General features: G+C 32.3%; 2 protein-coding genes across 2 annotated transcripts; both read right to left on the bottom strand.

Annotated features, from left to right (window-relative positions):
• Positions 1-761: 761 nt before the first annotated feature.
• LOC114396708 (acyl-coenzyme A thioesterase 9, mitochondrial-like) lies at positions 762-4153 on the bottom strand. The gene is made up of 5 exons (XM_028358831.1): positions 3503-4153; positions 2740-2917; positions 2005-2471; positions 1436-1564; positions 762-1302 (listed from the first exon to the last, which is right to left on the bottom strand). Exons 1-5 carry the CDS (start codon positions 3911-3913, stop codon positions 1141-1143), a joined length of 1347 nt encoding a protein of 448 aa, XP_028214632.1. The 5' UTR covers positions 3914-4153; the 3' UTR covers positions 762-1140.
• Positions 4154-5255: 1102 nt separating this feature from the next.
• Positions 5256-7416, bottom strand: LOC114397523 (UDP-glycosyltransferase 74G1-like). Its single transcript, XM_028359592.1, has 2 exons — positions 6701-7416; positions 5256-6336 (listed from the first exon to the last, which is right to left on the bottom strand). Exons 1-2 carry the CDS (start codon positions 7325-7327, stop codon positions 5599-5601), a joined length of 1365 nt encoding a protein of 454 aa, XP_028215393.1. The 5' UTR covers positions 7328-7416; the 3' UTR covers positions 5256-5598.
• Between the last annotated feature and the right edge of the window lie 6609 nt (positions 7417-14025).

The raw sequence follows: 14025 nt of genomic DNA, 5'->3' as shown, positions 1-14025 counted from the left end.
AATCACGTTTAAGGAAACTTACCTATTTTTCAAGATAAAACGTAGAAGGAAGTGATATTGTAGAGTTTTAACTGAAACACACACACACCCATTTGTTGCTTTTGATATAAACTCAGGTTTGCTCCTAAGATAGGTTACAAAATAAATTTTAGGAAAATCTAAACATAATACAAAACTAAGTTTTGAATTTCAAAAATATTTTTGAAATCTCCAAACAGGTACCAACACATACCCTATGTTATATTTAAGGCATATAAGCACGTGAGTTAAATATAAAAGATTCCATTTCAAAATACAAGAAATATCTCCTTCCATATTTTTAAATGTTTTATATTCTTCTTAATTTCAAAGCCATTGATGTTTTAGAATTTTAAAATCTAATTAATATTTTTTCTCAAAGAAATCCTTATTTAATATCCCACTATTAGTGGCGCAAACATTAAAGATTAAGATATATTACATAAGAACAGTTTAGTCCATATATAATAATATTTTATTCCTAAAAAATAATATTTTATTTCTATTAAATATTTCTTAATCTATTTACGTAATTGCTATTCTCTGTTACTTTTTTTTTTTTAATTAAAAGACAAATTCCATATCTTACACATTATTAAATTTGCAGCACCTGATGCCACGAATGCTGCACATAGTGTAGGCAAATAACAAATCACACAGCAAAATAGTGCACTCTGTCTTTTAGTTAACAAACTAGACACCTAATCTAGAGAGAGGAAGTTGAATTAAGGTGCATGTAAAACTATCTGAACAAGGCTTCTAAGTAATAGTAATATAATATCACTTGCTTTATATGCCACAAGTAACAGACGTAGCAATCCACTATAGCCATCATTGATTGTACAGAATTCATTGTAAACTTTCTTTCATTGGCTTACCTATGTTTTTCCTTATACAACTTGCACAGCAGGTGCCTACTAGATTCAGGTTCATATACTTGTCTAAACACCAGTTGCCTTCTATCAAGTCCAATGATGCTAGACATATAAGGCATACTAGTTCCCTCTTAAAATTGGGCAGAAAAATTTATTATATAAGAGAGTTAATCATCTTTGAACTTCTGCTCACATAATTAGCGGTGGATATTTTAAATACTTTATCAGCTAATTGATGTTTTTCTTCTTATGCTCTGAAGAATTCATTCAAGTTGTCAGCATCTATGCGCTCTAATATACGTCGTGCTTCTTCCTCCGTTGCTGGTACTACATTGCGAAGTTTAAATCCATTTTTCATCGCCTTGGCTTCTGGACGGACAGTGAAAGAGAAGTGGAAAGTATTTGATACCTATACTCACATAAAAAGAACAGAACAGACAAAGCTGATTACTATCTTCAATAACTTGGGAAGTTGCAAAAAGAAAAAGAGCAACTGAGTAATGGTTATGTATTGTCTAAAGTGCAGGTCAGTAAAGACTAACCTCACTAGTACGCAGCTCGGGTCGTGTAACATGAGCAACAACTTCAACGTTGATAAGTGGCTGATCTGGATCGTGAACCTCCGTGTACAGAACACAAGATTTGAGACGCAAAAAGTCCCCTACATCAACCTGTTCAAGGATTCATTCTATGACAAATAAGACAGGCCAATTGTTTGTTTTCATTATTTTTGTCCTTTTGAAACATTATATTGGTAAAACAAGTTTGAACAGGGGGATACGTTCCAGGGAAATAGAAGAGCAGAAATGCATTTGCAGGATCATAATGTTTGAAAAATTGTAAGCACACATAAGGTCTTAGAACGGTTACTCACACCATCACAAAATTAAATGTTGTATTTCACCCTGAAAAACATTGTCATAACTGTAATACTTCCCTCCACAGATATAAAACACAAATGAAACAGAAATTAGTCTAGATTTTGATTTCAATTCAAACAATTTGAAACTCCTGTATCATGTTTTTTTTGCAAGTAACTGTAGTTGAAGCATACAGAATCATGTATCAGTCAAATTTTGAAATTTTTTAAAAGAATGGAGAAAATACTCACAGGTCTTAAGAAATCAACATGATCAACTTCAAGAAAGCAAGGAGCTAATCCAGCAAAGGCATATGCTGTTGAGAAAGCCAATTCAAATGCACGATGCATCAAGAAACCTCCAAATATTCGACCATGGATGTTTCTTTGCTGTGGCTGGCATATTAAGGCATTCTCAAGGCTGGTATCCTTTAGAAGAATGCTGTTTCGGTCTGCTAAAGCTGGCATGTCACAGAAGATTCTTCCTTCAGCCAATAGGGCCCGAAGCCTATTTTTCTCCCCATTCTCAAAGTCCCTCTTTTCCCCTCCTCTTTTCGTTTTCCTCAAATTACTTCTTGCCTCAGCTTGTTCAAACAGAAGTTTTTCATGAGCATTTTCTGGTGAAAGTCGATTCACCGGAGCAGCTTTCCCAGTTTTTGAGTCCCGAGCAACAAATATGAAGTTGGCTGTCAGTGCTACTGAGTCTGAATCATTGCCCTCTGCACATATTTTGATGATGTATAAGTTGTAGAACAATTGTGATTAAAATATAAAATAGAAAATAATGGGTATCAAAGGAAATTGTAAGGGAAATTTTTTTTAAAAAAAATAAAGATTATTCTATTATGAAGGTTTGTATAATTGTTACGTGGAGGATGCAATGAGAAACTTCTTTGGGTCTATGCAACACGATGAACACTGCTAGTGTTATGAATAAACCATCAATTACTCAATTTGTCAAGAATTTGTAAGCCCTAATAAATGTACCTTCATTGGACTGAGTAACCTCCAGTTGAATCTCTATTGAAGAGTGCCCAACCCATATAACAAAACCAACTATCTTGAGATCAATGTCAACACTAATTGGCTTCTTTAGTACAATCTTATCAACTGAAGCAGTGACAACTATAAGTGGCCTTGTTGTGCTAGCTTCATCAGAACAATGCTATTCCACAAACAAACAGCACATAGCACAGTAAAAAAATAGGTACATGAAATCTAGATTAAATAGAGACATTTTGCTCCAAATAAAATAGCAGAAGCAAGCTAGTCAAGTACCCCACCGACCCACTCAACTCAAACAACGCCCAAAAGTCTATTTACTACATATAAATGCCCAGTTCAGTTTCCCAAATTTAAATTAATGTTCATGTGAAAACTTCCTGAATACAAACAAGTATCAAACTACATTTGACCTACTACATAACAAACAAGTCATTCACCACAAAATGCCAATCATCAAAGTACAACCAAGTTTGAACTTCAAAACTCTACCTTATCATCAACATTTACAATTTTACACGACACTCAATCACATAATCATATACAAACAATACTCAGATACTCAATTCCCACAAGATTTTTTTTTTTTTTTTTTGCCAATCAGTTTGAAGTTCAACCCCATCATCATATACATCCCCACTTGACCCTATAATCACAAAACAAGCAATTCCCACATAACAAGAAATACCCACATAACAAATCCCCATAAAAACACTTAAAAACAAAAATTGAAACTTTAAGATGGAACCTTGACGGAAATAGTTCCAGCGAGGGCATCAAGATCTTCGAGCAACTTCCCAATTCGAACCTCATTCCAGGGATCCCTATACTGTTCTCTGAGCACGAAATCAGAGGAGAAGTTGTACAAGATGCTGGTCCTGCTCTGCGAGGGGGTTCTCGTGAGCAATTCACTCTGCGGAGGAGCGTCCCTGGGAGGGTCCAGAAGCCTCTCGAAAATATTGCTGCGAGCTTCCCATAGGGCGGTGGTCACCGGAGAATGGTACATCCCCGGCCACAGGGCGATGGGTTTCCGGTCGCCGGAGCTGTCCGCCGGCGGAGGGTTATCCGACGGCGCGGTGGCGGTTGCGAACGTGGAAGCGACGGGGATTGTTCCATTCACGGCAATTGTGTTGTTGGAAGGAGAGGAATTCAAATCCATTGGGTTTTTTTCAGTCTTAGGAGATTCCTTCTTCAACTTTTCTCTACTTCTGCAAGAAGAAATACAATCTTATTGGTGGTTATTGGTTAGTAGCAATATTAATGTTTCGGAAATATTAATGTTTTAAGAAATATTAGTAATAGTTAATTTTTCCTTTTAAAAAAAGTAATAGTTAATTTTTTTAGAGTATTTTTAAAACATTGGTAAGATCTGTAAGGTATGTTTAGTTAGAAATGCAATGCTAACAGAGTAAAGAGAAAATGCCAAAGTAGAAGTATCAAAATTAATGATACCTAAAAAAAATATCAAAATTAATGATAATAGAGCTGGTGAATGGTGCAAAGCGTGCCACAGATTTGGAAAGAAGAGGTCCACAACATTTACACTAGGGGACCCAAAGCGTGGTATTTCTTATATTGTAATTGCAACTTTAGTTGAATTAAAAGTGCAATTCGTAATTGCATTTTTCTGGTCCAATTTGACATTTTATTATATTGTAATTGTGCACATTCGATCATCCATCGATGCAATGATCCAATTTTTTTTTTTACTCTTGGAATTGAAAATATTCCTCCCATATCTACATAACATGGGACTAATACGGTATAATTGAAATTAATACCTTTAATTTCTAACTATAGAATTGAATTTCAACACTCCACCTAATAGATCACAAAATTTGAATCTAACGATTTCACATATATTTTATTTATTTTAAAATAATTTTTAATTTTCTGTATACACAGACACAATAAAAAACAACCCGATATTTCCATGTTGGATTGGTTCAATTTTTTTGGAAAAAGCAAAAAGAAATTTTATTAAAGTCCAACTAAGCTGGTACAAGATGTACTAGGTTGGAACTAAACAATTGCAGAACACAAGTAAATAGCTAGACAAACACATACCCCCACACCAGAAAATACATAACCCCTCAAACCCCCTATGACACTACAAAGATCAGTTCCCCAATATAGAACAAAAACCTGCCCGCATAAGCATAGGGACTAAAGCAACAAATATACATCATATATAACGAGATGTCTTTGCAAAGCAGTCCCTGGGATTTGAATAAGAAACCATAGCCATTTCCAAGCAAGCAACATGATTATTGATGTAATCCAGTGTCATAGACTCACATTTTTTTTTTATCACAATTTAAATTGATAAAATAAAATACTACAAATACAAGGTTTTAAATTGGTTTAGCAAGAATTAATTTGCAATTAAATTCCTGCACGCTGCTTGTAAATTGAACAGGCTATTACATGCATGATGACTTGGTTTGTGTTATACTTGGATTTCGAGGACCAAGTGCCTCTCAGAAATTGCAGAGAAGAAGAAGATGAAAGTAACGTATATTCTCATTCCTTTGAACACCTTATTACAAGCTATTTATAAGGCAAGGTTCTTAACAGAATATAGAACCCTTTAACAGAAACTTCTTAACAGAATCCTAACAGCATTGACACTTCCTAACTAACTTCCTCGCTGTGAATGCTTCATGCAGCAGGTTGCATACTTTCCTTATAGACTGCGCACGTAGCTTCCCATTCATAACAGTTTGTGAACATCCAAATTTATTCCACTTGTTTATTTAAATTATAACTTCTTCATCATGACCCACAAAGGTGTCATTTTCTACAAAGATGCACCATATATAGTATACAAACAAACTGCTTGGTTTAGTCAGGATAATTTGCAATTCCCTGTTTTAAATTGAACAAGCTATTCACGAATTCTGCAATGTTTTTATGAGAACTTCCTTCCTCACTAACAGCTCGTGCAGCCAAAGCCTTCCATTGCATAATATTTCTTTTCACCTCTTTGCCTTTCTCACTGTTCATTATTTCCATTATGCAATACTTCAATACTTCTCCTCTCACAATCTTTTTTTCATCAACTCTAGCTCTAATTCCCATTTTCCAGACATCTTCAATTAGCTTAGCATTTGTACATTGGTCAGACCAATTTGGCATTGCGACCATTGGAACACCTAAACTCAAGGCTTCCAATGTGGAGTTCCAACCACAATGTGTTACAAAACACCCTATAGCTTCATGAGCTAAAACTTTTAGTTGTGAGCACCACCCAATTACTAAACCCTTCTCTGACTTCTTTGCAAAATCTTTGGGAAGCTTAGTTTCTTCTCTGAGTACCCACAAGAAGTAACTTTCACTGTCACTCAAACCATAAGCTATTTCCTCTATTTGCTCTTCGTTGAGTACTACCACGGACCCAAAAGAAACATAAACAACAGATTGTTTCGGTTTATCATCTAACCATTTTATGCATTCTTCACTCTTAAATTGTGTAACACCATCATCTTCATCATCTGTAAGTCGCTTGTTCAAAATCATAGATGTTATGCTTGGTCCTATAGTCCTAAATTTGGGCCATATCTTCTTCGTCCAATCGGTTACCTACAACCAACTTTTATTTAATTACAATCCATTACAAGTTAAAAAAAAATCATTATATAGCAAATGAAAGAATTGTGTGTATATGGAGAAATTATTATAATTAAGACCTGTCATGTGTGTATGATTTTGATTAATTTTCATCCGACACATAATTGAGTTTTATATTAACCATTTATAATAAATTTAAAAGTTTTATTACGTGGTTTTTTTTTTAGTGAATATTCAAATTCATGATATCTATTTCCTTCCTACACAACCTTATAAATGGTAAAAATTATCCTAGACCATAAACAGTTGTGGTCACAGATCATACAATAGTTTCTAGTGTACACCAACACAAGGTTCTAAGACTTGAGTAGCTTACCTCTTTTTCCATCTCAGAGAATGAATTGCAAAGGATCCAATCAGCCTTGTCGATATTGGAGAACTGGCCCACTACCAAATCAAGCAAAAGTGAATTATCCACACATGTGGGGAAGAAGAATGTGGGCATGTCCTCGTGTTGAAGTTTGGGCAACAAAGGAAGGGAAATCTCACTTTTTGTGAGGGGAACACACAAATTTCCTTGCTGGACATGGTAGTATATACTATTGACGGACATATTTTGAGTGAGGAAAACAGCCCCAACTATCCCAAATCTCTTTGCAACCTCAAGAGCCCAAGGGAAGAATGAATTATAAACAACACAATCAACAGGGTCACCTGATCTACCAAGTTTCTCAAGAAGCTCAGCAAGAGTCTTTGGCCCTACTTGCCAAAAACGTTCCAAGTAGGCCTTCCAGTTTCCTGACTCAGCAAAACCACGATTGTCAAAACCATCAGAAATGGTTTCAAGTGCAATAGAAGCAGGTATGTTCTGCAAGTTCTTGCTGTAGGAAAGGGTGGTGACTAGTGTTACTTTCACACCTTGTTGTTGCAAGAGCTTGCAGAAATTATGCATAGGGTTAATGTGGCCTTGAGCTGGATATGCTAAGACCACACAGTGCACCATACTGGCTATGCTTTAATTTGCTCTCTATTTCTTGATTAATTGACCTCTCTCTCTCCCTTTCCTTCTTGTGTGGAGTGGACTGTGGAGGGAGAGAAGCTACTTGTAATATTCATTAAGGACAAAATAAGTCATTAGTATTAATTACCTACTAAATAATTTGTAGGTGGAGCCCTGGAGGGTGGGTGGCTACTTTTAATTCATCCAATTAAAATTCACAAAGGACAATAATTGTGTTTTCATTATATTCATGAGATAATAAATTAATATTGATTTAAATAAATTCAAAGTCTATGATATATTAAAGGATAATAAATAAATTAAAGTTATTTATTATAATATATTAAAAAATAATAAATGAATTAACTTAAATATGTTGAAACTGTATGATATATTAAAGAATAATAAATGAATTAAAGTTGATTTAAATGGTTGAAAGTCTATGATATATTAAAGGATAATAAATGAATTGACTTAAATACGTTGAAAGTCTATGATATATTAAAGGATAATAAATAAATTAAAATTGACTTAAATATATTGAAAGTCTATGATATATTAAAGGACAATAAATGAATTGACTTACATACGTTGAAAGTTTATGATATATTAAAGGACAATAAATCAATTAAAATTGACTTAAATATATTGAAAGTGTATGATATATTGAAAGACAATAAATGAATTAAAGTTGACTTAAATACATTGAAAATCTATGATATATTAAAAGATAATAAATGACTTAAAGGCGTTGAAATTCATAAAAGACAATAAATGATTGAATTTTCTTTTGAATTTTTAATAATTTTTTTTTGTTATTTTAAGTCAATGATATATTAAATTTTTTGTTTTGAGTTTTTGTTGTTAATTAATAAGTGATGACATGTTATTATTACAATCGTTGATATTAATTAGGAAGATAGGCTTGTAAGATAGCACATCATTTCTTAAATGTGATGAAAGATATTCAAAAAAAAAATTTAATATATAAAAAATCAAGAGATAAAGAATAGTATAAGGTGTACCCTACTCGAAAACCAATCGTACAAGTAGCACAAATTAACAAGCACTACTAAAATAATGTGTTTTTACATCGTTGAATCTAGAACGATTTTTAACTAACCAATATAGAAAAAAACAATGACATTTTTAAAATTCATTCCAACTTTTTTAAGATAGTTTTCGAAAAAACTTCTTTGATAAAAAGTGTTAAGGACAATTTTTATGATGTCTTTGATTTAAACCTTACCACAATGGCTTTTGCAAACTCGTCTTTGATTTGACCCTAACAATGATGATTTTGTCAAAATCATCTTTAAGTTTAGTTTTATACGTGTACACTCATTCTCTACACGAACACTTATTCTTGTCCCTTTCACTCTGCCGCGACCTCTGAAGACTGTTGCAACAACCATTTTGCTTCACTCTGTCTCATTATCATCTCAGAATGATAATGTAACATCCTATTTTTTCGTAGACTAATTCAAAAAGGATTGTATTTATAAATAAATAGTTTTTTAGAAAAATGATGAGGTTTTTATAATTAAATAAATAAGGAGAAATAACTTTATTAATTAAAATAATAATTTGAGAGAAAATAAAAAAGATATTTTATTTATTCATTTGATAGAAAATAAAATAGAGTTTGTTTTTATAAAATAATAAAAATAAATAAATAGAGTAAATAATAGGTTGTGAGTACCCTAGCTATAAATAACTAAATGTTAAGTTAAGTCAGTTTAGACTGATGCTAGCTTCTCAGCCTCCTCTTCCTCTCAATTTCGGAACTTATTTCTGAACATTCTCACCATTGGAAAGTTCGAAATCATGTCCGAGCTGAGAGAAATATACTTCGCATCATAGCCTTTTCTTTTCCGCATAAACCCAAAACTGTCTCAGTAAAACTATGATCCTCGACTCGTTAACCGTTGGATTGTCGTGAAATTTTGATATTTGATTTGCGATTCAATTCCGCACACCTTCAATCCCTTCTCCTTCTCTCTGACGTTTAGGAACTCTATCAGAGCAATCAGAGGAATCATAGGAAATTGCTAGAGATGTCGCTATCACCTTCGGAATACACACATGAGCCCGCTTATAGGTAATGGATGAATTTATCGCAATTGTGGTTAGAATAAACATGTGTAGGGATCCTTAGAGGATTAAATTGGGGTTTATTTTGGGATGTTTATTGAATTATAATTTTTCCTTTATGATTATAAATATAATATTATTGTTTTCTACGTACCAATTGATGTTCTGATGAGAATTGATTAATAAACTTGAGTGTTCTTGATGTTTTTGTGTTTTGACCCATGATTTTGATATAATTGTGAGAAACTATTTGAGGGGTTTTACTCCCCATGTTGTGATAAATCTTTTGTATAAATTGTTATGTTGAGATTATGAAATGATTATTCAAATTGTGAGTATGTGATAAATTGAACATGTGATGAATGATGAAATACATGTGTATTGAGATGAGATGTGTGTATTGAGTTGTGAGCTATGAATTGTACAATCACACAATTTTAAGACCTTTTAAGGGCGACGAGTATTGTGATGAGATCCGCTGTGGGAACTCGACAAGTTAAAATGATTTTGAAAACAATTGAACAGTTGTATGTATTGCATAGTTCATAGGTAAAGAGTATATGATTCATGAAATGTGATAACGTGTTAAATTGAGATTATACCATTGTGATTGAAATCGAGTGTATGTGATAAACTGAGTATGCACGTGATTGAGATGTTGTGTACATTGAATTATGAACTATGAATTGTACAATCAAATGACTATAAATCCCTTTAAGGGCGACGAGTTAATGCTAAGTCCTTTTAAGGGCGATAAGTTAATGCTAAGTCTCTTTTAGGGCGACGAGTTAATGCTAAGACCCTTAAAGGGCGACGAATTAAAACTATTTTGAGAACAATTGAGCAGTCGTGTGTTTTGTACAGTTCATAGATAAAGTCTGTGTGCTAAAATGTTTTCTGGGTTAGACCTGAATCAGGAGGGAGAGGCCCTGACGGACTCTTCGGAGTGTAGGCCTTAGGGGTCACCCAGTTCGAGTGTTCCTTTAAGTCTGTACCGATCCCACATGGTTGGAGCATTCTCGTAAAACAGCGTGACCCTGACTAGTCTCCCTATGATTTTACCTAATGAGAGTGACCTGACTTACTAGTGTGTGGTTTGTCTTGTCATGTACTTCTAGGCGCTCGACGTAGTTTTTCACTGACATGGTACCACATTGCATATAGAATTGAGTCTTAGTGTATATGTTGCATAACGCTTGTGTATTGATCAATATTGATTGACTTGATGACACTGTGTTTTGATTCTTGAGTACGTGAATGTTGTGAAAATGAATGAAATGTGTTTGTTGTAACATGATGTTGGGTGACAAAATGGTGAAATAACGTGAGCTATGTTTAAGTAAGTTTTATTTTGTTTATATGATATTTATACCTACATGTTATCTTATTTCTCTCTATTAGTTAGAAATGTGATAACTCACTCTCTGTGTGTTGTTTGTGTTTGGATCCTGTGATGATCTTGAACTTTGTGTTCGGGGGAGCAGATGACTAGGTGAATTGTTTTAAGGAACCTTGTGTTGAAGGACGGCAGGACACAATGCTCTGATAGGATGTGACATTGGGGACATAAGTTTCTATATTAATTGCATTATGTTAGTTTATTTTATTTTACCTCACTGATTTAACAAAACATTTTTTTTAAAATTTTGACGGTCTTGTTTTGAGCCGAATATATTTTTAATAAGCTTTATTTGATAATAATGAAGTGAATGTGAACTTTTTATCCATATAAATTTGTTTACTAATATATTTTTTATATATTTAAATATATCTCGGGATAGAGAGTGTCACAAACAACGTTTCCCTCTATTGCCTGGTCAGTAATGAACTTTAAGTTGTTTTGCTTTGCTTTAATGGTTGGTAGCTAGGTGTAGTTGAGCAATCGTATTAATGTTTTTTAAGTGAAGATACTACCGCTACTTTAGAACATGAGGGAAAGTTAATTGTTCATATTTTTAGTAAGAGTTTATTTGACTTGATAACCTAGTTTCTAGCTCGATTGCGAAAGTGTGATTGAGTTATTGATTAATTCCATTTTGTTTGACTTGATAACCTAGTTGAAGAGTAAGATTAATTTATAGTTGGCACGATAGACAATGATTAGAAAATAGAAATTAGAATTATTTATTTGTATTTAGGAGATGATGTTACACATGTGCTATACTACTTGCAGAATTATAAATGAAAAGATAAAAGGCATTTCATTCATTAAAGACACATCTTCTATTCCATAATTCTTCAGAAGATAAAAAATAGTATCCAAAGAATCTGACACGACATTCAAATCGTCCGTGATAATAAAAGTGATATTACTCTTAACAAAACAATCACCATCACAAACATTAGAGCTTTCATTGATGGGAAAAATTGGTTTAGCCAACATATTCCTACATCCATCTTTCAATTCTGGAGGTGCTTAATAAGACCTGGCTTTTGTGTGGACACTTGACCAAGTCATTACATACAAAATACTCTGAGCAAAATGTCATCAATGTTCACCTTCAGATTATCCATATAAGCTTCCAATGAGTTCCTGAGTTGCAGTAGCATTTCTTTGGACAGACACACTTTGTCAATATTTGTCACACTTGGATAAAGTGAGCTCAGGGATCCAACTTCAATTGACTCCTTTTCCATTTGTATGGCAATGTTTCCTAAAGGAAACGTTAAGAAGCTAGACAGAACATCCACAAAGTCCTTCCCAGCCTCGATGTTGCTGAAAAAACCAGCAACCCAAAAAACAACACTCCTCACCACAACACCTGTTCTTACAATCCAACCCTCACAAGTCACATCTGATCAAAAAACAAACAAACAAACAAAAATGTTTACGTGCATCAGAGCCTGTTTCCCACAACTTATACGCATCAAACATACACCTAAACCCAGGCACAAGCATAATAAATAGTTCCCGAATCGAAAGGACAAAAATATTACGCAAGCGAAATTATGTGTGATGACCTGTGAAAGTGTAAAAAAGAAGCTAACAGTATATATATGGTGATCCTTAAACTTGAATATTGAGTATCCTGTAACTTACGGACTTGCATTAATGTTTGTTGTAACTAGTAACTAAATGTATAAGATATAATTGGAGGGTCAACATTAAGAAAAAATGGGTATATTAGCCAAATTGAATTTAGGTATTCAATAGCGTATAAATACTATTTTATAACGGGTTTCTGCATCAATTATTCATTCATTTTTTTCTTTGCCCGTTAGACTTTAAAATTTCTTATAAACACTTTTCTGTCTATGTTTTAGTTTTTTATATATTAATTACTTAATCAGAAATCATATTTAACTTTTAAAAATAATTATTAATAAACATATATAATAATTTATAATTAAATAATAGTGTTATATAGGTATACATTTAAAATATTTATACATTCCAATTATATTCATCTAAGTTAATGATATATAAATATTTTATAATTTTAAATACATCTTTAATATTTCTCATTTTTATTTATCTTTCTCTTTTTATCACGTCATAAATCCTATCATATCTAATTAATTATATATTTTTTCTTTCCCCCCTCAATCTAGGTGTTAAATAACATCATAGTTGTTAATGTAACATTTTTCATTTGTTTATGAAAGAAAAAAAGGTGTTCAAAAAATACACAACAAAATAAAAATGATCTATTTTACATCTAAATTATAATGGAATAGACAACATACTAAACATGTATCTATTTATGAGTTCTTCAAGCATGAAAATTTTTCTTCAATATTATGAAGATTCTATGTGTACATATTCACACCGAAATTGACCTTTATTCGTTGATAATTTTGACAAATGAAATAATGATATTAAAATATTGAAAGAAAAAAAGGTGTTAAAAAAATACACAATAAAATAAAAATGATCTATTTTACATCTAAATTATATTGAAATAGATGACATACAAAACGTGTATCTATTTATGAGAAGAAAAGTGATAATTGTGTCTTTCAAGGTGTAATCTAAAGTTGTATTTGTAACATGTTGTAGAAAATAAATTTCCAATAAAATCAAAACGGCTACTCACACTATCTTATCTTTTAAGTCATTTTAAAATATTATTTCTTGTTACTTTCTATTGCTAGTCATTTAACAATTTGAAATTAAAATAATAATTGATTAGGTCCAACTTGTACCTAATAGTTCTTTCAAACCTAATTCCAAACATGAGATCTCATAGGTTTGTATCCTTTGTTTCACTAAATATTTTAAATTATTTATATTTCCAGTGTTTGCAAAAAATATAATATACCGCTTAGAAAATTAATTCATAATTTGATCATATTAAATTCTCTAATTTAATTAATCATCTAATGTTAAAATAATTTTTTTAAAAAAAATTAGAACACTCGTTTGTGTGTAGTTCCATAGGTTCAATACTAAGTCAGTAATATATTAATTAAATTAATATACTAATCAAGGTAGACATCTAACAATATTTTTTAACATCAAGATAACATAGAATAACGCTTTACTTTCAAAAATCATTAGAAGAATAGTATAATAATTTCTTTCATCTTTACAGTCTTAAGTTAACTCTCTAGAGTATGGTATGACTGTCAAACTTCTCAAACTCTGTTGAGATAGATTATAATGA

Source organism: Glycine soja, chromosome 18 (genome assembly GCF_004193775.1).
Source record: "Glycine soja cultivar W05 chromosome 18, ASM419377v2, whole genome shotgun sequence".
In the NCBI taxonomy this organism is placed as follows: Eukaryota; Viridiplantae; Streptophyta; class Magnoliopsida; order Fabales; family Fabaceae; genus Glycine; species Glycine soja.
The sequence above is the reverse complement of the archived record's forward strand: the minus strand, read 5'-3'. Positions and strand labels throughout refer to the sequence as shown.

What these genes read in the sequence shown, in the direction of transcription:
- LOC114397523 (XM_028359592.1), bottom strand. Translation starts at nt 7,327, where the DNA reads ATGGTGCACTGTGTGGTCTTAGCATATCCAGCTCAAGGCCACATTAAC. An exon ending in TCTCTGAGATGGAAAAAGAG is followed by an intron (nt 6,337 to 6,700) that starts GTAAGCTACTCA and finishes AGTTGGTTGTAG; the next exon opens with GTAACCGATTGGACGAAGAA.
- LOC114396708 (XM_028358831.1), bottom strand. Translation starts at nt 3,913, where the DNA reads ATGGATTTGAATTCCTCTCCTTCCAACAACACAATTGCCGTGAATGGA. An exon ending in ATGTTGATTTCTTAAGACCT is followed by an intron (nt 1,565 to 2,004) that starts GTGAGTATTTTC and finishes ATCCTTGAACAG; the next exon opens with GTTGATGTAGGGGACTTTTT. An exon ending in CCGAGCTGCGTACTAGTGAG is followed by an intron (nt 1,303 to 1,435) that starts GTTAGTCTTTAC and finishes ATGTGAGTATAG; the next exon opens with GTATCAAATACTTTCCACTT.